General features: G+C 38.2%; 1 protein-coding gene and 1 long non-coding RNA gene across 2 annotated transcripts; one reads left to right on the top strand and one right to left on the bottom strand.

Annotated features, from left to right (window-relative positions):
- Positions 1–956: 956 nt before the first annotated feature.
- Positions 957–1,744, bottom strand: LOC133849776 (uncharacterized). Its single transcript, XR_009895458.1, has 3 exons — positions 1,601–1,744; positions 1,419–1,531; positions 957–1,349 (listed from the first exon to the last, which is right to left on the bottom strand). It is a non-coding gene; the product is annotated as an uncharacterized LOC133849776 (long non-coding RNA).
- Positions 1,745–2,086: 342 nt separating this feature from the next.
- On the top strand, positions 2,087–4,538 carry LOC133849724 (uncharacterized). Its single transcript, XM_062285817.1, has 3 exons — positions 2,087–2,096; positions 2,943–3,157; positions 4,035–4,538. Exons 1-3 carry the CDS (start codon positions 2,087–2,089, stop codon positions 4,506–4,508), a joined length of 699 nt encoding a protein of 232 aa, XP_062141801.1. The 3' UTR covers positions 4,509–4,538.
- Positions 4,539–26,661: the final 22,123 nt, after the last annotated feature.

Below are 26,661 nucleotides of genomic sequence, written 5' to 3'. Positions count from 1 at the left end.
GACATGGCTAGATCGTCTCGGTTGTTGACGCTGATTAAGAATTTATATACTGTTGAGCTACTCAGCTTTTTTAGTAGTTTTTACGTGTAAAACTATTCTTTATAAAAATAAAAAGAGTAAGTTTAAATTTAATGGTTTATTGTCGTGGTACATCTTATCTTTTTGCATGCTGCGCGCTGCATTAGAACTTAATTTCGAGATGAAAGAGGCTGGTGTTCGAATCGCAGCGCTCGGCCCGACTGCGATTCGAACACCAGAGCCTCTTGACTCATTTCGAAATTCGAAGTTCTAACGCAGCGCGCAGCGAACGTTCGCATAAATTCTCCAAATGTAATTATTTAAAATGCATTTTAAAGTTGAAGGTAGTAACTTTAATAAATTGGTTTTATAAAATTTACTGACTAATTAAATTTTATTTGTGTATTTTAGATCGATGAACCCTTTTTTATTTATTTTGTGAACGTCTTTTTCATGTTTAGTTAAAGTTTTAGTTGTGATGCCACGAAATCCCACAAATAGTATGTATGTTAATGTGTTCGTCTGACTTTTAGGGTACTGTATGCCTAAAATCAGCTGCAGAAATTTGCAGAGGTTAATATAATCGGAAAAATACTGATGCCATCTAACGTTTACCAAGGGAAAGTTTTTCCGTATTGTGCTTTTGTTTTGTTCTCGTCGCTCGTGTTTGTAATGTTTTTTGAAATATTTTTATTTATTTATTTCATTGAAATTCACTTTTTAGGAGATTCCGAGAAGTGTGCATTTACACGACTATATATTTTTAATCTTTGGTGTGCAGAAGGTGGCACCAACGATGGAAGATTAAAAAAAATTATTGAAGTTATGCAAGAGCAAATTGAAAACAACGGTTACATTCCCAAACTAAGCCAACTACCATAACGAATTAATTGCATATACAAAAAAATTGCTACTTTTTGGGATAGCTACAAGCGGAAGAAAACTGCAATTATGCAATATCAATCAAGTTGGCTTAATGAAATAGAAACAATTGTCTTGACCTGTGGTCATGAGTTGTCTCAACCAAAACAAGAAAGTGCCAATCTTGGACGGCAGCAAATTGATTTTACAGATTGTTCGAATAGAGCAAAACGTCGAAGGATTGCTGAAATAGCGAAAATTGATAACTCTGCTGCTTCCTTGCTTCGATCGTGCAGCTTGTCTTCAGGCCCAAAACATTGTCAAGCCAATATTGACGAAGTTTTATCACTTTTTGTGGAGACGAATTTAACGAAACATCAATATTTGCTTATTCGTAAGTTTATTAATACACTTGTTTCATTTGATATATTGCCTATTTACGAGCAGGTTTTGAAAGCAAAAAAAAACAGCTTCCCAGAAGATATCAGCGTTACTGAAGCAAAAGCTGAAGTTCAATTGCAATGTTTGTTAAACCATACAGCCTCACGGATTTTAAAACTTCAACACGAAGTTATTGAGAACATTAAGGATGATTCCGCTAAAAACTTAATTTTGATAGGAAAATGGGGATTCGATGGTAGCACCGGACAGTCTGAATATAAACAGAAAGCGCTTAACAATAATTTGGACGACTCTACTCTTTTCGTTACCTCATACGTACCATTGCAGCTGATTACAAATTCCAGTGATCCCAAAGGTCAAAAAATAATTTGGAAAAATCCCCGACCGTCATCTACACGCTTCTTCAGACCAATTAGGTTCCAATTTGGAAAAGAAACAGCTCAATTACTTATTTGTGTTTACAATTTTTGCTATGGCAGCTGTATGATATAGTTTTCCGATGTGGACCATATTTGGCAAGCATATATAAAACTGGTCCAAGCATACTGTAAGTTTGGTTTACATATCTTGAAAAACAAAAAAGTTTTTCATACTTATTTCTATCCTATCGTTCCTATGGCATCTATATGATATAGACGTACGATATGACCAATTTTTGTACTATGAATTTCAAATATTTTTTTAGAATTTTGGAAAAAATTTTACATTTATATCTCAACGGAAAGTATTTATGGCCGCGGCTCCATACATGCCCAACCACTGTACAGCGGGAATTATACTCCACCGAATGGCTGCACTTATAGTAATGAATAACAGTAAGTAGGCTGTAAGCGTAACGTATCATACATTTATGTACGATATTATCACGGTTGCCAGATTTGGCTCTTTTTAGCCAAAACTGGCTCTTTTTTTTCTCGTTGGCTCTTCGGACCATTTTTATTGAATTTGTCTCTTTTTTGCTAATAGCTATACAAATTATAAATTTGAAAAAACGAATTCATTTTTATTAATGCATTTTTGTTGCAATTCTAAAACAGTGATAAATGTCTGAAACCTAAAATGCCTGATCGAAACTAAATTGTTCCGCTGGTATGATAACTCTATTCAAAATGGGTAGCGGGTATCTCACAGTCGAGTACACTCGACTGTAGCTTTCTTACTTGTTTATTAATGCATTTTTGTTGCAATTCTAAAAGTATGGTAACTTTCACATGTGCTTCTAAATTTGGCGGGGATTGTGGTGTCTCAAAGTGTGCGAAAATAAATTGTACAAAATGGACAAGTAAGTAAAGAAATCATGTACTATATTGTTTATCTCTGGTTTAAGCAGGAAATTTTTCTCGTGGATGGTAGCGTTCGTCGTCAAATTTCGTGTTCGTCAAAATGTTCGCATGAGATTAAAATTATTCTCTTTTGTCTGTGTTTGCACGAACATGTTCGCCAATGGATGGCAACGTTTGCACGAACATCATTTGCGCAATCGTTTTGTAGAGCACGTATTTGCGCAGCGCAAAATGAGCAAACAATTTTTACAAGAATTAATTTTTTCTCTGGAAAATCAGCCTGCTGTATGGCATGCCAAATGCGATGCTTATAAAAATAAAAATTTACGAAATAAGTCATGGGAAGTGCTATTGGAAAAATATAAAGAAATCGATGAGGACGCCACAATAGACACAGTGAAAAAAAAGTTAACTCGTTGCGTGCGTCATATAGACGAGAATTGCAAAAAATAAGAAGCGAAAAATCTGGCGCTGGAACGGACGATGTGTACCAGCTGAGCCTGTGGTACTTCAACGATTCTTCTTTTCTGCATGACACAGAATCCTCGGTCGATGGAATCACCAGTTTTGATGACGGCCAGGAAAATGAAACAGTAAGTATTTTAATAAAATTAAAAGCAAAAGTTTATTGTGCATATTAAGAACATATTTTTATATTATATTCGGTCATTCTGCCAAGGTACTGCTCCAATAGTGTTGAAATATTCGCGAAATTTATCACGAATTTGTTTTGCATTTTCTGGGCAATTCCCACCTCTCAATGGTTCCAAATCGTCCATTTGATGGTTGGAATGAAATGAGTAGTCTGCATCTGCTGAGTCTCGCAAATATACTGCGCCATTCTTTTTTGATAAATAGTTGTGCAAATAGCAACAACATAAAACAATAACAGAAGCCTTCTCCGGCTCTAAAGGGATAGTATTTAGAAGAATTCTGAATCTGTTGGCCATAATGCCAAATGCACCGCTCTTGAGAGGCGGTAATTAAAAATGAGCTCCTCCTTTTCCAATTTTTGACGACTGTACGGCTTCATCAAATTTTGCGACAATGGAAAGGCGTCGTCCCCTACTACCACATATGGCAGTTCATATGAAGTACTTGGTATTTGGCGAGGCTTCGGAATGAATAGCGATTGGTCATCATAGCGCCTTTTGTATTCAGATTGTGCAAATACACCAGCATCTGATGCCCTTCCATTTGCTCCAACTTCCACGCAAATAAATTCATATTCTGCGTTGACAATCGCCATCAGGACAATGCTGAACGTCCTTTTTGTAATTAAAATAGAAAGATCCTGATGACTTTGGTCTCTTGATATGCACATGCTTTCCGTCGATAGCTCCTATGCAATTTATGAAATTCCATTTTTTCTCATAGTCATCAGCAGTTTCTTTCCACTCTTCTTCATTTCCTGGTATCTGAAATAATATAATATGAAATACGTAATTAATAGTCAATTTTATTTTTTAGCCGAAGGCGTCGAAACGAAGACATTATGAATCATCGGAGTTCCTACAGAAGGCAATAGCGCACTTGGACAACATCAGCGCAAAGCAACCAAAATGTGAAGCTGACATATATGCTGAAGGATGGGCTGCCATGTTCAAGCAGTTGTCGAAGGAGCAGCAGCTTTTTGCCAAAAAAGGCATGGACGAGCTCCTTATGCAAGGGCGGATGAATATGCTGACATATCAAGGGGTGTCAAGCATTGCAAATATTCCGAATAAAATAAATATAAATAATAGTCAAATGCAATGCCAGATGCCAATCCCGGTGTATCCTCGACAACAAATTTTTCGTGCGAGCACTCCACTTATGAGCGACTCATCATCTTTTCAATCATCACAGTCGCAAGACATAAACAATCAAATAATAATTTCAGAAAATAGAAACGTTCCTGCTGCATCCTTTGCAGATTTATTTAACAACGATGAATACGTTTAAACCAATTGATATGTATTACAAAAAATTTAATATAAAATTTTTTACCTTGATATAAGGCTTTAGTATTTTAATTATCGCTGTATACGTTTCAATAATTATGCGTCCAAGGCTCTGTGGAGAAATTCCTGTTAAAAATTTCAGGTCTTCATAGCTTTGGTCACTAGCCAAAAATTCGCAAAGTTGCTGAAAGGCGTTCATTTGCGCTTATTGCCTCACGCATTAGTGTGTCCTGTTTTCGTATTTCGGGCTCTACGAAGTTTAAAAGTTCTTCATAAATAGCACTGCCCATTCCATAGGAGACGTTTCATTTAACTCCTTTAAAAGATTCGTATGTGTGAATTTTTGGCGCTTAGCGTACCATTCCTTCATCCACATACTGTGCTTCCTTTTTTGCACTTCCTCTTTTATTTTCTTTTTTTGTTGTAAGCAAATGTGTATTGCCATCAGTTACAATTACAATTGCAATCATTTTGGTATAACATTTCAATGACTACAAATGGATTAAATGAAAGTGTGTTAATTTTGTACACAACTTATTATCACTCCCACACAGCTCTGCTGCAGCAGAGCTAAAATTTTTTGCAATTAACAGCATAACGCTATGCAAGGAATTAATTTTTTTTAAGATAAGATAAGATAAGCTGTTTCATTGAAGAAAAATGGTTTGTCTATGTTTTTATATTACTTTCTAATGATAAAAGTTAGAAAAATCAAAATAAAAAATAAAAATTTGGCTATTTTTTATTCAAATTGGCTCATTTTTAATCGTAGCAACCGTTGATATTATGTGTTTATACATTGTCTATAAATGTAAATGTATAAATACATAATAAGATAGAGAAATAATAATAAATGAAATAATAAAAAAAAACAAACAAAATCTGCTTATTTATTGTATTGTTGTTGTCAATTGTGTTTCGATTTTTTTCTTCTAGAATAAAAGTTTTGTTGGGAATACAGAAGGAATTCGAGGGACGAAAAGATTCAACGCCACTGATAGAAGCGGCTTTTGCGGGTCATAATGACATTGTCATGGTGCTGCTCAGCCACAACGTCGATGTAAATGCACGTTGTGCCAATGGGAACACGCCGCTCATGCTTGCCTGCGGGGCGGTTATGTGAATGTAGTGAATGTACTGCTAAGACATGGCGTCAACGTTGAGGAGCAAAATGTGGTCGGACCATATCGCTTATCCCGCATTTGCCGGCCATGTAAAAGTAGACGAGGTTAGTATCGAGTCATGGGCAGTAAATTGACCATTGCACAGTGGTTCCGCCAGTATGGGAGATGCGGCCAAAAATACTTGTAGTTGTTATATTGCTACGAAATTTTGCCCAAAATTCTATAAAAATATTTTGTACATATAGTAAAAAAATTGTCTAGATCGGAATACTATATCCTATAGCTCCCATACAACCTTAGTATGGCTTATATGCCGATAGTGCGCCAAAATACTTCCGGTGGAGTTACAGTGCTAAAATTTGATTATTAGCATCCAAGATATGTATAAGAGTATTTAAGTTACCTTTCTGCTTTCTTCTACTAAACTAATTACTTTTCGAGTTTTTCTGCATTCATGCCTCTTCTGTGCACCAAAGATCAAAGATGTACATGCGTAAAAGCTCGTAGTTATAAGAAGCGCCAATAAAAATGATAATATAAAAATAAGCGAAAAAAAGAATATGTAAAATTGTCCACAAACACAAAAAAAACATCACAAAGGCAAAGAAGGAGCAGCAGATTGCGTCGCAAATTTGACCTTGAAAACAGTAAGATAGCTTGAGTTTATTAATGAGTATATACACATCTGCCAAAATCTGCAGCTGAACTTAACATTTTTATTACCTGAAAACATTGGAAAATGCACTGATATCACTCATAAAGCGGGAATCGGGGCAACATACCTAAAATCTACTTAAACAGAGATAATGACGATCACAATTCACTGAAAATTAGTATTAATTAAAATTAAACAATAACAAATAATTAATAATTCAAATTAATTTCAGTAAAAGATCTTGTAAAAGTAAATATCTTCAACTTTAATACCCTTTTTAAATATTTCAATTTGGTGAATTTTTACGAACGTCCGACCACTTTGAACTTCACTTTTGTTTTGACAAAAGCTCACTAAACGCAGTTGCAGCAGCAAAATTGAAGACGTGTTTACACTTTGCATTCTATTTTTAGAATGTCCCGTTAGATTTCAGAAAAATCTAGTTTGCAATGAAGAAACTTGGACATTTTAGTAACGATTTGTTTACTTTTCGTAAATTTTTGTTGTTATGACTTTTATTATTTTTGGCCTATGGGCGGAACCACTGTGCATTGACAAGTGATTATAATCCTAGATTTGATTGAATCGAATCGATTAATGATTTCGTTATTAGATATCTTATGTATAGAGAATGTATAAACTACTCTCGCCCTTTAATCTGTTGATTAATCTAATGCTAAATGTCTCTCTCATACTTCTCATACTTAAATGTCTCTCTCATACTTCTTCTCAACACCCGATCGAATAATTTCAACGAGAGTGCATTGTCACTGGCTAGCTACATGGGTCATTTGGATACGGTGTGTTTCCTACTGCAAGCCGGCGCCGATCACGTGCACTTCGCTCTCATAGCGGGTTCAGCTTACTAAAGGAGGCTATTGAATGGACTGTGATTCTTTAGTTCAGACGTTAATTTATTATTATACACCTGGCTTTTTATTTAAAAATTTACTTCCATTACAGAATATATTAAATTCATTACAATTGAAAGTTAAATTCTCGAATTTGATTTCTTTCATAGCTTGAATTCAGCACTGCACTATAGGAAAAAAGTCAATATTTTTGGCATAAAATCAAATTATTTTACAAATTATTTAAAAAAAAAAAATTTATTTTTTGAATTTACATGAAGGCAATGCACTGTGGTTGCGCCCGTAGGCCATAAATCGAAAAATCGACTTAAAAATAATTAGTCAAAATGTAAAAAATTTGACTCAAAATTGTCCACATTTTGTCATTGCAAGCTAGTTTTTCCGGAAATCTAACGGGACATTCTAAAAATAGAATGCAAAGTGTGAACACGTCTTCAATTTTGGTGCTGCAGCTGCCTTTAGTGAGCTTTTCGTCAAAACAAAAGTGAAGTTCAAAGTGGTCGGACGTTCGCAAAATTCACCAAATTGAATTATTTAAAAAGGGTATTAAAGTTGAAGATATTTACTTTAACAAGTTCTTTTACGGAAATTAATTTGAATTATTTATTATTTGTTATTGTTAAATTTTAATTAATACTAATTTTCAGTGAATTGTGATCGTCATTTTCTCTGTTTAAGTAGATTTTTAGATATGTTGCCCCCTGATTCCCCCTTTATGAGTGATATCAGTGCATTTGCCAATGTTTTCAGGTAATAAAAATGTTAAGTTCAGCTGCAGATTTTGGCAGATGTGTATATACTCATTAATAAACTCAAGCTATCTTACTGTTTTCAAGGTCAAATTTGCGACGCAATCTGCTGCTCCTTCTTTGCCTTTGTGATGTTTTTTTTATGTTTGTGGACAATTTTACATATTATTTTTTCGATTATTTTTATATTATCATTTTTATTTGCGCTTCTTATAACTACGAGCTTTTACGCATGTACATCTTTGATCTTTGGTGCACAGAAGAGGGCACGAATGCAGAAAAAACTCGAAGAGAAATTAGTTTGATAGAAGCAAGCAGAAAGATAATTAAAATACTCTTATACATATCTTGGATGCTAATAATCAAATTTTAGCATTGTAACTCCACCGGAAGTATTTTGGCGCACTATCGGCATATAAGGTTGTATGGGAGCTATAGGATATAGTATTCCGATCTAGACAATTTTTTTACTATATATACAAAATATTTTTTTAGATTTTTGGGGAAAATTTCATAGCGATATCTCTACGGGAAATATTTATGGCCGCGGCTCCATACAAGCCCAACCACTGTGCAATGGTCCGATTCAAAAGCAACAAAATCCGAAATTACACATTAATCTTAATAGTATATATAACAAATTTCAAGTTTTTATCTTTAAAACTAGAGATTATGCCAAAAAATCGACTTTTTCCCATAGTGCACTGTTGCAAATTACTGCTGAGACAAGTTAATTCAAGTGACTCTATCGATTTATTTATAATATTTGACAGCTATCGATTGTATATTCATTTCTTGCTTAGTTAATCGTGCCTTTCCACTTGTCCCAAGCAGTTGCGACCTTAAATAACTTATTGAGCTTGAATCTTCTTACTCATATTTGCTTTTATTTTGCTTGATTGTAGATAATAAAAAGACAATATATATGCATACATATATAAAAATTAAAGTTTATTATTAATTACTAAAATTCTTATCAAAATATCTTCAAATATATATATGTCGCTACCGTTAGTAACATAAAGTAAAAACATATTTGAGATAAAACATATTTAAGCAAGTACAAGTAAATAAAAGAAAACTTTTTACTGAAAGTAAACGTAATTTTAAAACAAGAGATACATTTTTTTTTAAAGCAATTGCATTTGTTTATAATTTCGGAATATTCGTATTATTGAAAACAAGTAATAAAGAAAAATTTTGAATAAAAGTAAAATATTGCGGTATTATTTTCAAAATATACCGAAAATACTATAAAATACTAAAAATGTACCAAAGAGTCTTATTTGTTATATCGATACAGTTCCACATTCAAAATATACCATAGACGGCACAATATACAAGATTGTCGGCCAAAGCAACTAAGACTAAGACCCTAGTAAGTAGGCGTCTTTCCCATACAAAAGTATTTCTTTAATAACTTCCACAAATATCTGATCGCAACAAAATTTTCAGGAATCATAACTACTACAGTAATTATTGTATATACCAAAATTCGTAGCTTTAGCTTTAAAATTAGGCTTGTTATTCGATTTTTTTGATTTGCGGGGGCGGAAGTGGGCGTGGCAAAAATTTGAAACAAACTTGATCTGCGTGCAAACATAACAAATGCTGTCGAAAAAATTAGAGCTCTATCTCTTATCTCTGAGATCCAGTGTTTCATACGGACGGACAGACGGACGGACACACAGACGGACAGACGGACATGGCTAGATCGTCTCGGCTGTTGACGCTGATCAAGAATATATATACCTTATAGGGTCGTAGATGCCTCCTTCTACCTGTTACATACATTTCCTGCCGGCACAAAGTTATAATACCCTTCTACCCTATGGGTAGCGGGTATAATTAACTCTCCCTCTCTTGGTGTTGTTGTTGGCTATTGTCTATCTTGTCACAAGACTCTTGTGTCTAGCTCGGCCCGCGCTCTCTCAGTGCTTGTGCTTTGTGCTCTCTATGACTCTTGCTCTCAACGCTGTTTAGAAGGGTGACTCTCCTCCTTGGTGTTGTAGTTGGCTATCGCCTATCTTGCGTCTCGCTCGACCTGCGCTTACTTTTTGTGCTTTGTGCTCTTTGTAAGTACAGATCATTATACCCGCTACCCATAGGGTAGAAGGGTATTATAACTTTGTGCCGGCAGGAAATGTATGTAACAGGCAGAAGGAGGCATCTCCGACCCTATAAAGTATATATATTCTTGATCAGCGTCAACAGCCGAGACGATCTAGCCATGTCCGTCTGTCCGTCTGTGTGTCTGTCCGTCTGTCCGTCTGTGTGTCCGTCCGTCTGTCCGTATGAACACCTAGATCTCAGAGACTATAAGAGATAGAGCTATAATTTTTTCGACAGTATTTGCTATGTTTGCACGCAGATCAAGTTTGTTTCAAATTTTGCCACGCCACTTCCGCCCCCGCAAACCAAAAATCGAAAAACAAGCGTAAATTTAAAGCTAGAGCTGTGAATTTTGGTATATAGTATAATTACTATAGTAGTTATGATTCCTGAAAATTTGGTTGCGATCAGATAAAAATTGTGGAAGTTATTAAAGAAATACTTTTGTATGGGCAAAAACGCCCACTTACTAGGGCTCTTAGTTGCTTTGGCCGACAATCTGGTACATTGTGCCGTCTATGGTATATTTTGAATGGTGTGCTGTATCGGTATACCAAACATACCATTTGGTATATTTTAGTATTTTTAGTATTTTCGGTATATTTTGAAAATAATACCACAATATTTTGCCCTTATTAAAATGGGTAGCGGGTATCTCACAGTCGAGCACACTCGACTGTAACTTTCTTACTTGTTTTAGTTTGCAATTCATTTACCTATCATACTTTGTTTATATTTCTTAGTTTTGTTTTTGTTTGGTTTAACTAACTTTGTCTTAGCAATATGTTAGTCTGCTATAACAAAACAAGTAAGAAAGTTACAGTCGAGTGTGCTCGACTGTGAGATACCACTACCCATTTTAATAAAGGCAAAATATTGCGGTATCATTTTGAAAATATACCGAAAATACTTAAAAATACTAAAATATACCAAATGGTATGTTTGGTATATCAATATAGTACCACATTCAAAATATACCATAGACGGCTCAATATACCAGATTGTCAGCCAAAGTAACTAAGACCCTTATAAGTAGGCGTTTTTGCCCATACAAAAGTATTTCTTTTATAACTTCCACAATTTTTATCTGATCGCAACCAAATTTTCAGGAATCATAACTACTATAGTTATTATTATATATACCAAAATTCACAGCTCTAGCTTTAAATTTACGCTTGTTTTTCGATTTTTTGGTTTGCGGGGGCGGAAGTGGGCGTGGCAAAATTTGAAACAAACTTGATCTGCGTGCAAACATAGCAAATACTGTCGAAAAAAATTATAGCTCTATCTCTCGTAGTCTCTGAGATCTAGGTGTTCATACGGACAGACGGACGGACACACAGACACACAGACACACAGACGGACAGACGGACATGGCTATATCGTCTCGGCTGTTGACGCTGATCAAGAATATATATACTTTATAGGGTCGGAGATGCCTCCTTCTACCTGTTACATACATTTCCTGCCGGCACAAAGTTATAATACCCTTCTACCCTATGGGTAGCGGGTATAAAAATGGTGACAAAATGGGTAGAGACCCCGAAGGCGATATCGCTGGGTTTATACGGCAGACGCGAACTGATTTTAAGAATGTATTGGCTTAAAAAAACTCCCTGATAGCTTCTGGTTTTAAGAGTATGAAGCTCTTGAGGCTCCTGTATATGTTCCAAGTTTATCCGTACTACCCTCTGGCAAATTAATGTCATTTAGTTCACCGTCTCCTCAACTCCCGGTAGCTCTGGAGGCTCTACACCATGACATTACGTCATTAAGTATGGAATTTTCTGCTACTGCTGTGATTTTAGTGTCGGCTGAGATGGAGTCGGTTGAAGAAATTCAACCATCACAATCCTCTATCGAGATCATCAGTTCTGCAACGATTTAAGAATCGCCTCCAGCTCCTGTTTTAGTTGTCTACAACACGTTAGTTGCGGTGCAACCGCTTAAACAGATTTTTGTCTCAAGGCTTGCCCCTGATACGACATCTGATGATGTTCGGGCTTATATTAAGTCCAAACCTCAAGCCAGTGTTAGGGTGGACAAATTTCATTTCTCGTACGAGCAGGAAGTTTCATCTTTTAAAATAAGTGTTCCTGCTGAACAATTTAGCATGATGTGGAGTAGAGTTTGGTCGGATCACCTATTAGTCAAAGAATTTGTTGCTAAAAGAAAAATCGGTCTCCGGTTTCTCTTCCCAAAAGTAACAAAATTTTAATTCAAAGCCTTCTTCTATGTCTGTCAGTTCAAAAACTAACATCCTCTTTACTTCTTGGCTATCAGAATGTATGAGGTATTTGCAGTAAACTTACTGACTTATATTTAAATAGTGTATCTTTCCCTTTCAATGTCATTGCCTTTACTGAAACATGGTTAAAAAATGACTTCCTTGATACGGAAATCTTTTCTAGTAGATTTTCCGTATACAGACGTGACCGCAAGGTACGTCGCGGTGGTGGGATTTTAATTGCAGTAGAGACTCAATTTACTTGATAATTGATAGATCACACTTCTGATATTGAGCTTGTGTCTGTAAAATTATCCTTTGGTATTTTTAACATTTTTAGATGATGATGCTTCAGATGATGCTCTGTATTTAGCCCATTTTTCTATAATCAATAACATTTCTAACATGCTTTCTGATCGTGATTACTTTATAGCCCTTGGTGATTTCAATATTGCTGGTATCTCATTCCGCCAAGAATTTTAATGGACTGTGCCCCTCTACATCCCATGTTTTTATCGATAGTCTTTTTGGAGTATCATTGTCTCAGATTAATGGTATTCCAAATTGTTTGAACAGGTCTCTAGATTTTATTTTTGTTTTAGACCTATAGTCCTGTTCTCTATCGAGAATATCTCCTATATCCTGTCCCGAAGACCCTTACAATCCCACTTTCGAAATTATGTTGGAGCTTCCATATTTTGCGTCAGGGTCTAGTGTACGTTGTGGTGAGCGTTCTCGTTGTTTTCGGAAAACAGATTTTGAGAAACTTTCCTTGCTTATATATCAAACTGACTTGTCGCAACTTTCTTTGTCTGGGAACATGGATATAGCGGTTGATTTTTTTATACTACTTTGAACTCGCTATTTGATGCTTGTGTTCCATCAAGAATTCCATATTTGTCTAATAAACCCTTCTAGTTTACTAAAAAATTATCGAACTTAACAAATCGTAAGTCGAGACTTTTAAAAAAAAATTAAAGAAAACTGGCTCTTCTCTTGATTCTGTTGCTCAAGCTGCTTTCCGCACTCATAATAATGAGTTTTATAATAATTATTTGAGTAGATGCAGATTAAGATTTCAGCGTGATCCAAAACGATTTTATGACTTCGTTAACTCTTAGCGTAGATCCGCGTCATCGCCAGCATTTATGTCTTTGGAGAATATGACAGTATCTAATGATCCTGGTATTGCCGATTTATTTGCTGACTTTTTCCAAACGAAATATTCTGTCCCAAGTTTTCAAAAAATTCCTTCTCTTATCCTTATCAAGTAAATTCATCTAATTGTATTTTTGGTCCTTTAATTACTGAAAGCTCTATTTTAACGGAACTGTTGGCTATAAAACCTGTTTTTTTCGGAAGGCCCGGATGGAGTGCCTAGTTGTGTGCTGGTAGTATCTGTAAACCGCTTCTTAAATTGTTGAATTATCCGTTACCTCATGCTCTTTTCCAAAAATCTGGAAAAATCATATATTATACCTATTCTAAAAAAGGAAACAAAACTAAAGTTCAAAATTATCGCGGTATATCTAAATTGTCTGCGATTCCAAAAGCATTTGAAAACTTTTAACTTTTCAACTGCAACTTCTGTGTAAATCTATAATTTCGCCTTACCAACATGGGTTTGTGAAATCTAGGTCCACTTATTGGACCTAGGACCTAGTTAGTTATCCACTAACTTATTGGAGTTCTCCTCAATTGTAATTAAAGGATTCGTGAATAAAATGCAAAGAGGGTGCTGCTCAACAACTAGCAGATACCCTCAACAAATGTAGGGCTGACATCACTCCTATCCAGGAAATGTGATGGATAGGACAAGGCTGCATAAAGAAGAAGAACTGTGACTTTTACTACAGCTGCCATCCAGAACGGCTTGAATTTGGTTGTGGTTTCGTTGTAAGTACGAGGCTGCGGCGCCGAGTCTCTCACTTTCGGCCAACAAACGAGAGAATTGCAACGATCCGAATTACTGCCAAATTCTTTAACATCAGCCTGATATGTGCACATGCCCCAACGGAGGAAAAGGACGATGCCACCAAGGACGCTTTCTATGAGGAGCTTGACCGAGCTTATGGCCGCTGTCCTCCCCATGACATTAAAATTCTCCTCGGGGACTTTAATGCAAAGGTAGGACGAGAAGACATCTTTAGTGCCACCGTCGGGCGATTTAGTCTACATGAGACCACCTCGAGAAATGGTCTCAGATTAATATGCTTTGCAGCTGCGCATAATATGGTAGTTCGTAGTACTGGATTCCGTCATTTGGACATCCATAAGGCATCTTGGCTCTCTCCCGATCGAGTGACCAGAAATAATATCGATCATGTTGTGATTGATGCAAGGCACGCATCTAATATACTCGACGTGCGATTCTGTCGGGATCCCAACATCGACTCCGACCATTATCTTGTTGCAGCTAAGATTCGCACACGGTTATGTGTGGCGAAGATTGTACGTCGAAGTGCGTTAAGAAGGCTGGACATCGGAAAGCTGCAATCACAACAGGCGAAGAATGCATTCTCCACTCACGTTTCGAGGCTATTAAGCCGAGCACCTTTAATACCTGAAGACATAAGGGATATGTGGGCGCTCATAACTCACTCCCTGCGAACTTCGGCAGAAGAAGTGCTTGGATTCCAGCGTCCTCTAACAAGGAATCCATGGTACGATCAGGAGTGTCATGACGCAACAGCTGCAAAGGACGCCGCCTACAAAAGAACACTGCAGGCTGGGGCGACACGAGCTATTATGGATGTCTACAGGTCGAGAAGAAGAGACAAAAAACGCCTTTTCAGACGCAAGAAGAAAGAGCAGGAAAGGCGAGAGTGTGAGAGCATAGAGAGCAGCAGATGCAGGAATGAAGCACGTAACTTCTACCAGAGGGTCAAGCGTCTGACCCAAGGATTTAAGACTGGTGGTGACACCAACTACCGCGGAATTAGTCTTCTTCAGTTGCATACAAGGTCCTAACGAGCGTATTGTGTGAAAGACTGAAACTCCATGCTGAAGCACTGATTGGACCTTATCAGTGCGGGTTCAGGCCTGGCAAGTCCACTGTTGACCAGATTTTCACCTTGCGCCAAATCCTGGAGAAGTCTTACGAAAACCAGATCGACACGTACCATCTCTTCGTCGACTACAAAGCCGCATTTGATAGCCCCCCGGTGAGATCGCATATATACGTCATGTCTGAGCTTGGTATACCAGCAAAGCTGACTAGACTTTGCAGAATGACATTGAGCAACACCATCAGCTCTGTCAAGGTAGGAAGTGGCCAATCCGAAATCTTTACTACCAAGTGTGGCCACAGACAAAGTGACTCGCTGTCTTGTATAATCTTCAATATTCTCATGGAGAGTATTAGAAGAAAGGCTGGTGTGCATCGGACGGGCACGATATTAACCAACAGATGTGTCCAGCTCCTTGGTTACACTTATGATATTGATATTGTTGGCCGCACCAAGCGTGATGTCACAGGAGCCTTCGGGGCTATTGAAAAGGAATCAGCAAAAGTAGCACTAGCAGTGAATATGGAGAAAACAAAGTTTATGGTGTGCTCTAGCAGAGAATAGTAGAGCTCTCTCTTCGCAAAATCTTTGGTCCAATCTGCGTGGGCGATGTTTATCGCATCAGATACAACCACGAGCTGTATGAGCTGTACGGTGATGTTGACGTAGCCAGTCAAAAGAAATCTCAAAGACTTCGCTGGCTGGGCCACATTGCCCGTAAGGATGAAGACGCTTCGGCTCGTAAAGTGTTTGATGCGGTGATTGTTGGGACACGAAGGAGACGACGACCCCGAACGCGTTGGCAAGACCAGGTGATGGAAACCCTGCCCACACTTGGTGTTACCAACTGGCGAAGGCGCGCTCAGGACAGAGACGCGTGGAGGCACATTGCGCTTCAGGCCGAGACCCGATAAAAAGGGTTGTCATGGCCATAAAATAATAAAGAATAAAATGCAAACGGATGTCATTTACACCGATTTTAATAAGGCTTTTGACTCAGTAAATCATCACCTCTTACTGTATAAACATAATATTTTATGGTTCCTCATAGACTAATTAAGTGGATGGCTTTGAATCTAAATGTGTCCAAGTTACTTCTGGTGTGCCCCAGGCTAGTCATTTGGGTCCTCAATTGTTCACTTTGTTCATAAATAATCTTCCTTCTGTTATTGAGCATTCCCGTGTACTTATGTACGCTGACAACGTTAAGCTTTGCCTGACATTTAACGATAGTCTTGTGAGTTCTCTGTTGCAATGTGACCTTAATCGTCTAGAATCTTTGTGCAGAGTAAATATGTTACATCTCATTTGAAATAAATGTAAGCTTATGATCTTCTGTAGGGGTTATTCTCAGGCAAAAATTATGTTTTATGTGATGGTCCTCTAGAACGGATTGAATCGGTAAATGACATTTTAATTCTACTTGATGCAAAACTAAAATTTGATAAACATATTCTGTCTGTTGTAAATAGGGCCATGGGTGTACTAGGATTTATAAGACGCCGGTCGAAAGAATTCAACAATTCCTACACTACTAAAACTTTGTACGTCTCACTGGTTCGTCTTATCATTGAGTACGGATTTCCAGTCTGGAATCCTCAGTATAGGGTTTATCAAGATAGGATTGAGTCGGTGCAGCAATAATTTTTGATATTTGCTCTTCGTAGTTTAAATTGGAACAATAATATTAGATTACTATCCACTACTAAACTTTCCTTCTCTTTCTGACCGTAGAACTATGCAAAGTGCTGTTCTCGTACAGAGACTAAGTAATGGTGAAATAGACTCTTTGGAACTGTTAAATCAAATTAGTTTTGCGGTTCTGGTCAGGATCACTAGGAATTTTCTTCCTCTTCTCATTTCACGTGGAACTACTAGCTTTACTTGTCATAATCCCTTCCGTATTCTGTGTGTGAATTATAATAATCTCAATAACGTAGTTGCTACAATGAATCTATTCCTCTGCTTAAAACCTTATTATTAGCATATTTATCGAGTATTTAATTGTTTTTTATCCTCTTCTAAATATATCCTAACATATTTTGCTTCCCTATTAATATAATACTACTACTGTATTTAATTAGCTGTCCAGCGTCTTTAATATTTATTCGAGGTTTTCGATTAATGCATGCTGTTTACAAATTTATTTTGTTTTGTCCGCGCGTCAACAAGTCCGTGCTTGGTATCGCTGGGCCACTTGATGACACTGTCACTAGTATGTCAACGTCCAAATAAAAAATATTGCAATTTGCAGCAATCAAACCGATGCATACTTACATATATAGTTCTCTGCCATTAAGCATCAAGCGCACTTGTTGCGTCGCCAGCAATCACACCCAGGCAGCATTAATCTCGATGAACAGCAGCAGCAGATACCTTAGAGGAAGCAGTAGACACCACGGAAGAATCATCAGCCCATCGTGTTACCGGTATGTACTACCAGATGATCCCGATTCGGCGGCCTGCAGCAACACATCCGAAGACGCACCACTTGGATCAACGATTTGCACCTGGTATTCCTGCTATGTTTGTGCCGCATATATTGTGCGGCCGGCATGCACACACAGCAGCAGCTTTCGACAGCTTGACGCGACACACGGACACAAAAGAAGCAAAACACCATGAAGGAATCACCAGCCAATACACTGAGACACGTTGTCTCATACCAACACACATGCACCTGCATGTAAACAAGGTGATACCGATTAGCGGTTCGGCAGCACTACATCCGACATACGCATCACTCGCTAGCCGATAACTGCAATCTTAAAGGGCTGCAATACTGGACAAGATGCTATGCTTAGGTCGCGCGCTCAGCGCGTTTGGCATCACATTCAGCAGTGTCGAATTACCGAAGAGCAGCAGAATTACCGAACACAAAGCAGCAAACATCATGACGTATACCATAAGCAAATACACGGAGTCACGCCATGTCTCCAACACACATGCAATTTCAATTGCATGCAATCGAGGTACACCGACTGGAGTTTTTACAGCACCATATCCGACACGACGCACCACCCATTTTGCTGCTACCTGGAATCGCTCGACATGCTGCTATATTGGAAATTTAGGATAGGCTTAAGTCGCGCAATTTTCTTTTTGATTTTTGTGCGACCGGCTTCTTAGCAATGCCACTATTTACACATGACACGTCTGCCATGCGTAAAAAAACACTCCAGTAACTAAAGCTCTTTTTGTGCTTTTGTCCCAATTGAGCTTGCAGTGCTAAGCGTACGAAAATAGGCATCTGATCTGGTCGATAAAACTGAAGATTCAATACCACTGTTGTTCAATGCAACTTCTGCATTGGTCAAAAATTAAAAAAAAGGTCGACACTGTTCTGCAAAAAGTATTGAATGGAGAAAATATAGCTGACTTAGCGAACCAATTTAAGCAGAATGAGATGACAACAATAAATCCTGAAAATGCTTTAGCCTTTTTAGTAGAAAGCAATCTAACTAAACGAATATAAAAGCCGTAAATAAGCTGCAAATCATTTTGCTGACCGCATATTTGATATGCAGAAAGATGAATTTTCTCATTCGAAAGCAACGCATTGCAAATTAATTGTCAGCTACGGATTCAATGGGTCAACATACAAACCTGTTGGATTGGATCAGCCTCTGTTTGTAATCACAATAATTCCCTTGAAATTAATAGATTGCAAAAATCAAATTAGGATTTAACCAATCCTTCTACTTAATCGGTAAGATTCTGCCGACCCCTTAAAATAGAATTTATTAGTGTAACAACTGAACTCATAAAAAAATGGAAAAAACGAACTTGGACGAATAAATAAAAAAATTTTAAGATGAACACATCTACAATTACGGAAACCAAAAAGTATTAGTGAAACATGAAGAACATTTGACTTTAATTGATGACAAAGTTTTAATGTGCAAACTAGAACAAATTCATGTCAATCCTGTCCATTATGTGGTGCTAAGCCAAATAGACTTTGGAAGTCCAAAAATATTGAGTCAATAAACTTTCAGATGTATACTGATAGCCATAAATATGGAATAAGTCCTTTGCATGCATGGATACTGTGGGAGCCTGTTGTTATATCAGGTCACTGATATCCAATCGTGGTATCTTGTATTTGGTGTATTTCACTTGTTATTAAAAACGCATGCACGTCAGTGCAATCTTGAATCAGTTTTATCAATGTTCTTTATTTGTAAGTAAAATGCTCTCTTACCCTAAGTACATAAGTTCAGCGCGCACTGCGCTGCCGGTTCAGCCGGCAGCGGCGCGGCTGCATTATATATTACTTATATGTATATACTTATACCTCAATGGACAAGCATGCTTTGTCTTACATAAATTCTTTAGAGTGAGAGAGTGTATTATGCACTTATGCATAGGGCACTGGCGGTCAGCGTGCATATGCTGACTTAGCCGAATTCGCACAAGCGGCGGATCATGTTACGCGCTCACTTGATTTTGTTATTGTTTATTATGATTTGTATGTGGCTGCACAAAGTGTTGCCGCCACATAAGTGCCAAACACAGTGTACACTCGATACAAATGGTAATCACAGTGTACACCCGATATGTATGACATATGTGCATATTACACTGTACCTCCAATGATCTCTGAGAGCGAGAGAGAGAGTCATTAGAACTCTCAAAAAGACTACACTCTGACTCTCTTGTATTCTTGTAGTTTAGTCTAATTCGTTGAGCCGGAGTGAACAGACTACCTCGCATAAATACATATTTGCAAAGTGATTAATGATTGATTTATTATTGGTACGGTCACCGGGTTAATACAAAACAAAATACGCATAACAAGCATATACAATTTTCAATTGCACTATCCTTTTGCACACCGTTCGTCACGTAGGCATAGAACTGGCATAGAACTGACTATACACGTACATACATATATGTATGCCGGTATATATATATATAAATATATATAAAAACGAAGACATATTACACACGAGATATATATGTACATATGTATGTGTGCAAATATAAAAATGTGTGGAAGTGAAAGACTATCTGACAAAGATCAGAGGCAGTTAACCCCAAACTAAGCTGACAAAAGTCAGAGACAGTAATAATAGAAAAAAAAGAAAGGAAAAGAAAAGATGTAATCTGTAAAGAAGTTTTCAGAAGCAGTTAGCCATATATGTATGTACTAAGCTGACAAAGATCAGAGACAGTAAGACAAAAAAAAAAAAAAAAAAAAACGTACGTATATATGTTCATACGTTTAGCAAAGTATGTACATAGTACAGGATACGAACTGGCTAAAGTCAGTGACAGAGTTGTCAGTCAGTTAAATAAATGTTATATATATATACATATATACACATATATATAGAGATATTCAAATTTATTACAGATGAACGCGGAATTATCTATTAAACCATTCTTGTGCGAAAGCATTGACAAAGCATTGCTTCGTTGTGAGTGGGAGAAATGGCTCAGAGCATTTCAGATCAATGCCGAGTCAGAGGAGATAACTGCGAACAAGCAAAAGAGGACTAAATTACTTTATTTAGGTGGAACACAACTGCAATCAGTACCGTATTCACTGCCCGATGCCGTAGTCGTTTTTAACGAAGTTGAAAAAAATGATGTATTCCAGGTATTGGTGGACAAGTTAACAGCGATCTTTTCACCCAAACAAAACTCGTCATTTGAAAGACATATGTTCAGGAGTTTGATTCCATCTGGCGACGAAAGCTTTGCCAAATTTGTTTTGCGCCTAAGGCAACATATAGGTTTAGGTTTAGGTAGGGCCGGCTGCCCATGTACGGGGCAAAGCATAGACCAGTGGAGGTCCGTAGCTGTACCGGTAACTTATCTACGTCTCAGAAATTGCGCAGTATGGATGCATTTTTGGCAAAATCCAACAGCAGCTTAGGAGGTAGCCGTGAAACGTCCCGAAGATCGTTGTGGCACGGCGAATTAATTATTTCAACCGGAGTCGGGATAACGCTGGGCATCTACAGAGAAGATTCTCAAGTGTTTCCTTAACCCCGGGTTCGTTGCATTTCCTGCACTGATCACTGTTCGTGATGTCCAGCTTTACAGCATGGACAGCTGACAGACAGTGACCAGTTAAAATGCCTAGCCTTAGCCTGCAGTCTTTCCTTGAAAGCTGCATGACTAATTTGGTTAAGTTTTTGTTAGTAGAGGCAGCCTTGCAGTTTTGCACGAGTTGGCATTACGCCAGCTCGCGTCCCACTGAAGTCTAGAGCGCACCTCAATTTCACTGCCTAGAGTTCGCAGGGATATCGGAACATTGCACATGTTACCGACTTCGAGCCCCACTCCCTCTTTGGCGAGAGCGTCTGCGATCTCGTTGCCATCAATGCCCTGGTGGCTTGGGATCCAATAGATACGCACGACCGCAGATGCGTTCAGCGACTCTATTGCTCTTCTGCTGTCCAGGACAACTTTGGACTTGACCACATCAGAGTGCATTGATCTTATTGCAGCCTGGCTGTCAACAAAGATGTTAATAGATGTGTGATTACGCTGTAAACCCCGAGCCAATTCGGCAGCCTTGCCAATGGCAAAAACTTCCGCCTGGAAGATGCTGCAATGGTCTGGGAGTTTATAGGATTGTTTGGAGACCAGGTCTGGGCAGTATACGGCCGCTCCGACACCATCATCCATCTTCGACCCGTCGGTGAAGAGGTTGAGGGCTTCGGGAATGCATAACCCTTCCCGCCAGCACTCCGGTTCCAAGAATATTGTGTTAATATGGTCAGTGCTGGTAAGGGGGATAGTATAGTCCAAGTCTCTACTAGTCTCCCTACCAATGGCGCTGTGACCATAGCCTAGCAGACCCAGATTGCCAGTTGCGGCAATCCGTAGGGACGATTTTGCGGCTATGGATTGCGCGTATAGGTTTAATGGTTCGACACCAGCTATTACCTCGAGGGCTTTAGTTGGCGTCGACCTGAGAGCGCCTGTGATACACAGTAGCGCTTGACGCTGTGTCCTTTCCATTTATTTATTTATTTGGACGTTGACGTACTAACGGCAGTACCATCAAGTGGCCCAGCGATACCAAGCACGGGCTTGTTGACGCGCGGACAAAACAAAATAAATTTGTAAACAGCATGCATTAAACGAAAACCGCGAATAAATATTAAAAGACGCTGGACAGCTAATTAATTTAGATTAAAAATATGTTAGAATAAGTGTATAATAGAATAAATAACAATTAAATACTCGATAAATATGCTAATAATAAGGTTTTAAGCAAAGGAATAGATTTACTAGAGCAAACTACGTTATTGAGATTATTATAGTTCACACACAGAATACGGAAGGGATTATGGCAAGCAAAGTTAGTAGATCTACGTGAAATGACAAGAGGAAGAAAATTCCTAGTGATCCTGACAGGAACTGCAAAACTAATTTGACTTAACAGCTCCAAAGAGTCTATTTCACCATTAATTAGTCTCTGTATAAAAACAGCACCTTGCATAGTTCTACGGTCAGAAAGAGAAGGAAGGTTTACTAATAAAAGTCTACTTCGATACGGTGGTAATCTAATATTAGGATTCCAATTTAAACTACGAAGAGCAAATAATAAGAATTGTTTCTGCACCGATTCAATCCTATCTTGATAAACCCTGTACTGGGGATTCCAGACAAGAGATCCGTACTCAAGGATAGGACGAACCAGTGAGACGTATAAAGTCTTAGTGATGTAGGGATCATTGAACTCTTTCGACCAGCGTTTTATAAATCCCAAAACACCCATGGCCCTATTTACAGCAGACAGAATATGTTTATCGAATTTTAGTTTTGCATCAAGCAGAACCCCTAAGTCATTCACACCTTCAATTCGCTCAAGAGGAGTATCATATAACATATAGTTATTTAACTGGGAAGAACCCCTACAAAAGGTCATAAACTTACACTTATTGCAGTTCAGATGTAACATATTTACTCTGCACCAAGATTCTAGACGATTAAGGTCACATTGTAACAGTGAGCTCGCAAGACTATCATTAAATGTCAGGCAAAGCTTAACGTCATCGGCGTACATAAGTACACGGGAATGCTCAATAACAGAAGGAAGATCATTTATGAACAAAGTGAACAATAGAGGACCCAAATGACTGCCCTGGGGCACACCAGAAGTGACTTGAACACATTTAGATACAAAACCATTAAAATAAACATTCTGAATTCTGTTGGAAAGGTATGAGGATATCCACTCAATTAGGCTATGAGGAAACCCTAAAACATTAAGCTTATACAGTAAAAGGTGATGATTAACAGAGTCAAAAGCTTTACTAAAATCGGTATAAATGACATCCGTTTGCATTTTATTCTCGAATCCTTTAATTACAATAGAAGAGAACTCCAATAAGTTAGTAGAAGTGGATCTAGACTTCACAAACCCATGTTGGTAAGGTGAAATTATAGATTTACACAACGAGAAAGCTCACCACAACGTACACTCGATTCTGACGCAATAAATGGGAACTCCAACGTAATTTCTAAAGTGGGATGGTAAGGGTCTTCAGGGGAAGATATAGGAGATATTCTCGATAGAGAACATGAATCTGGGTCTAAAACAAAAATAAGATCTAGAGACCTGTTTAAGCAATTTGGAATATCATTAATCTGAGACAATGATACCCCGAAGAGACTATCAATAAAAACATGGGATACAGAGGGGGAAAGTCCATTTATATTCTCGGCTGAAAGCCATGACACCCCAGCTATATTAAAATCACCACAGGACAATAAAGTGATCCCGATCAGAAAGCATATTAGAAATGTCATTAATAATAGAAAAATGAGCTAAATATAAAGCATCATCTGAAGCAGGAGGGATATATGAGCAAGAAATAAAAATGTTTAAACTACCAAAGGATAATCTAACAGCCACTAGCTCAATGTCAGAAGTGTGATCAATCAATTCTGAATTTAATTGAGCATCTACTGCGATTAAAACCCCACCACCGCGACGTACCTTGCGGTCACGTCTGTATACGGAAAATCTACTAGAAAAGATTTCCGTATCAAGGATGTCATTTTTAACCACGTTTCAGTAAAGGCAATGACATTGAAAGGAAAGATACACTATTTAAATATAGGTCAGTAAGTTTACTACAAATACCTCTTACATTCTGATAGCCAAGAAGTAAAGAGGATGTTAGTTTTTTGAACTGACAGACATAGAAGAAGGCTTTGCAATCAAATTCTTGCCACTACCAGGAAGAGAAACCGGAGACCGATTTTTCTTTTCGCAACAAATTCTTTAACTAATAGGTGTTCCGGCCAAAACTCTTTACTGCACATCATGCTAAATTGTTCAGCGGGAACACTTATTTTAAAAGATGAAATCTCCCGTTCATACGAGAAATTAAATTTATCTACTTTAACCCTGGCTTGGGATTTGGACTTAATATAAGCCCGAACATCATCAGATGTCGTATCAGGGAAAGCCTTGAAACGAAAATCTGCTTAAGAGGCGGCACTGCAACTAATGTATTGCGGACAACAGAGGTAAGAGCTGGAGGCGATTCTTGTATCGTTACAGCACTAACGATCTCAACAGAGGATGGTGATGGTTGAATTTCTTCAACCGTCTCCATCTCAGTCGGCAACAAAATCGAAGCCGGAGCCGGCGACTCCAATCTTAATGACGTAATGTCATGATCTGGAACATCCAGAGCTACCGAAGGTTGAGGGGACGGAGAACTAAACGACATTAATTCCCCAGCAGGTGGTACAGATAAGCTTGGAACATCAACTGGGACAGAAAGCTCGATTGGGGTAATCGACAGACGCGTATTGGCCTTTTTACGCTTCGGAGACTCGGTCAAGAGCTTCATACTCTTAAACCCAGAATCCAAAGCAGAAAAGCTATCGGAGAGTTTTTTAAAGCCCGCCAATATATCTTTAAAACCAGTTCGCGTCTGCCGTATAAACCCAGCAATATCGCGTTCAGAGTCCCTACAATGATCACAAGTCCATCTCAAACCAGACTTGGCCGAAATCAAATCAACAATACGGCCGTTAAAGCCAGCACATTTTTCATGTGCAACGTTGTCGCATAACCAGCAACAAACAAAACCCATTTTGGCACCAACTGGCACCCGGCATTTCTTGTTATAGCAGACCAACATGTTGCTAAAACAAATATTATTAAACCAATTAAAAAACAAAAAAGAAATAAATCAAAATAGATAAATTATTTGCAAACTAATATGATCTGTACTTACGAAGAGCACAAAACACAGAGAGTATGCACAGGTCGAGCGAGACGCAAGATAGGTAGGCAACTACAACACCAAGAGAGGGAGAGTTACTATTCTAAAGAGCGTTGAGAGCACAAAGCACAAGCACTGAGAGTAAAGCGCGGGTCGAGCGAGACGCAAGATAGATGATAGCCAACAACAACACCAAGAGAGGGAGAGTTAACTATTGTAACAGCGTTGAGCGCAAAGAAAAGCAAGTGAAAAAAGAAGAGCGCGAAAGTAAACAAAAATACAAAAACAAAGTGCAGCGGCAACGAAAACAGAATTGTTTTGCTAACAAAGCAAAGCAAAGTTTGACCACACAATTTGTTGTTATATTTTTAGAAAAATGATAATAATTTACTAAATACACGAAAGCACACAGCGATTTAACGATCAGTAGTTAAATACAAGTGAGAGAGTAAAATTAATGTTATAATAATTGTAAATAAATATGAAATTTAATGAAAAATCACAAATTTAAGAGGGAAGAAAAAAAAACACGTCCGACTGCGAATGAGAGAGCGAGCGAATTGAGGTAATCCATGATGGATAGGTACGTCCTTTTTTCAGTGGCCTGCCACCACACTAGAACACCGTAGGTGAGGATAGGGCGAACAACTGAGATGTATATCCACCGCATTAGATTAGGAGAGAGGCCCCAAGTGCAACTAAGCATCTTTTCGCCATGTACAAGGCTCCGGTGGCCTTCTTCACCCTTTCTAACACATTGAGCTTCCATGTCAGTTTGCTGTCGAGGACCACACCTAGGTATTTTACTGCTAGGCTCGGCTTTAGCATAGTGCAGCCTATTTTTGGGGGGGACCACGCAGGTACCTTATACCTCTTCGTGAAGAGGATAAGGTCCGTTTTGTCCGCGTTAATGCTGAGCCCGGCTGATTCGGCCCATGCTTTAACTTCCCGTAAAGTAAGTTCCATTACGGAACTAAGGGTGGTTGGGCATTTCCCAGTTATCAAAATGCTTATGTCGTCAGCATAGGCAATTAACTTGGGGGCCGTCTAGTAAATTTTATAAGTAGGCTATTTACGACCAAATTCCAAAGGAGAGGCGAGAGAACCCCACCCTGGGGAGTGCCACCTCGCACTACCTTTGTAATGGCCGCATCGCCCCACGTAGCCACCACCCGCCTGTCACAAAGAAGGTGGTTGAC

The sequence above is a fragment of the Drosophila sulfurigaster genome, unplaced genomic scaffold, assembly GCF_023558435.1.
Source record: "Drosophila sulfurigaster albostrigata strain 15112-1811.04 unplaced genomic scaffold, ASM2355843v2 contig_289_pilon, whole genome shotgun sequence".
NCBI classification, from domain to species: Eukaryota; Metazoa; Arthropoda; class Insecta; order Diptera; family Drosophilidae; genus Drosophila; species Drosophila sulfurigaster.
Note: the sequence above shows the minus strand (reverse complement) of the source record. Positions and strands in the feature narration are given on the sequence as shown.

Bases quoted from the DNA above. Each gene is read 5' to 3' on its own strand.
- LOC133849724 (XM_062285817.1), top strand. The intron at 3,158-4,034 runs GTAAGTATTTTA...TTTATTTTTTAG, and splicing joins ACGGCCAGGAAAATGAAACA to CCGAAGGCGTCGAAACGAAG.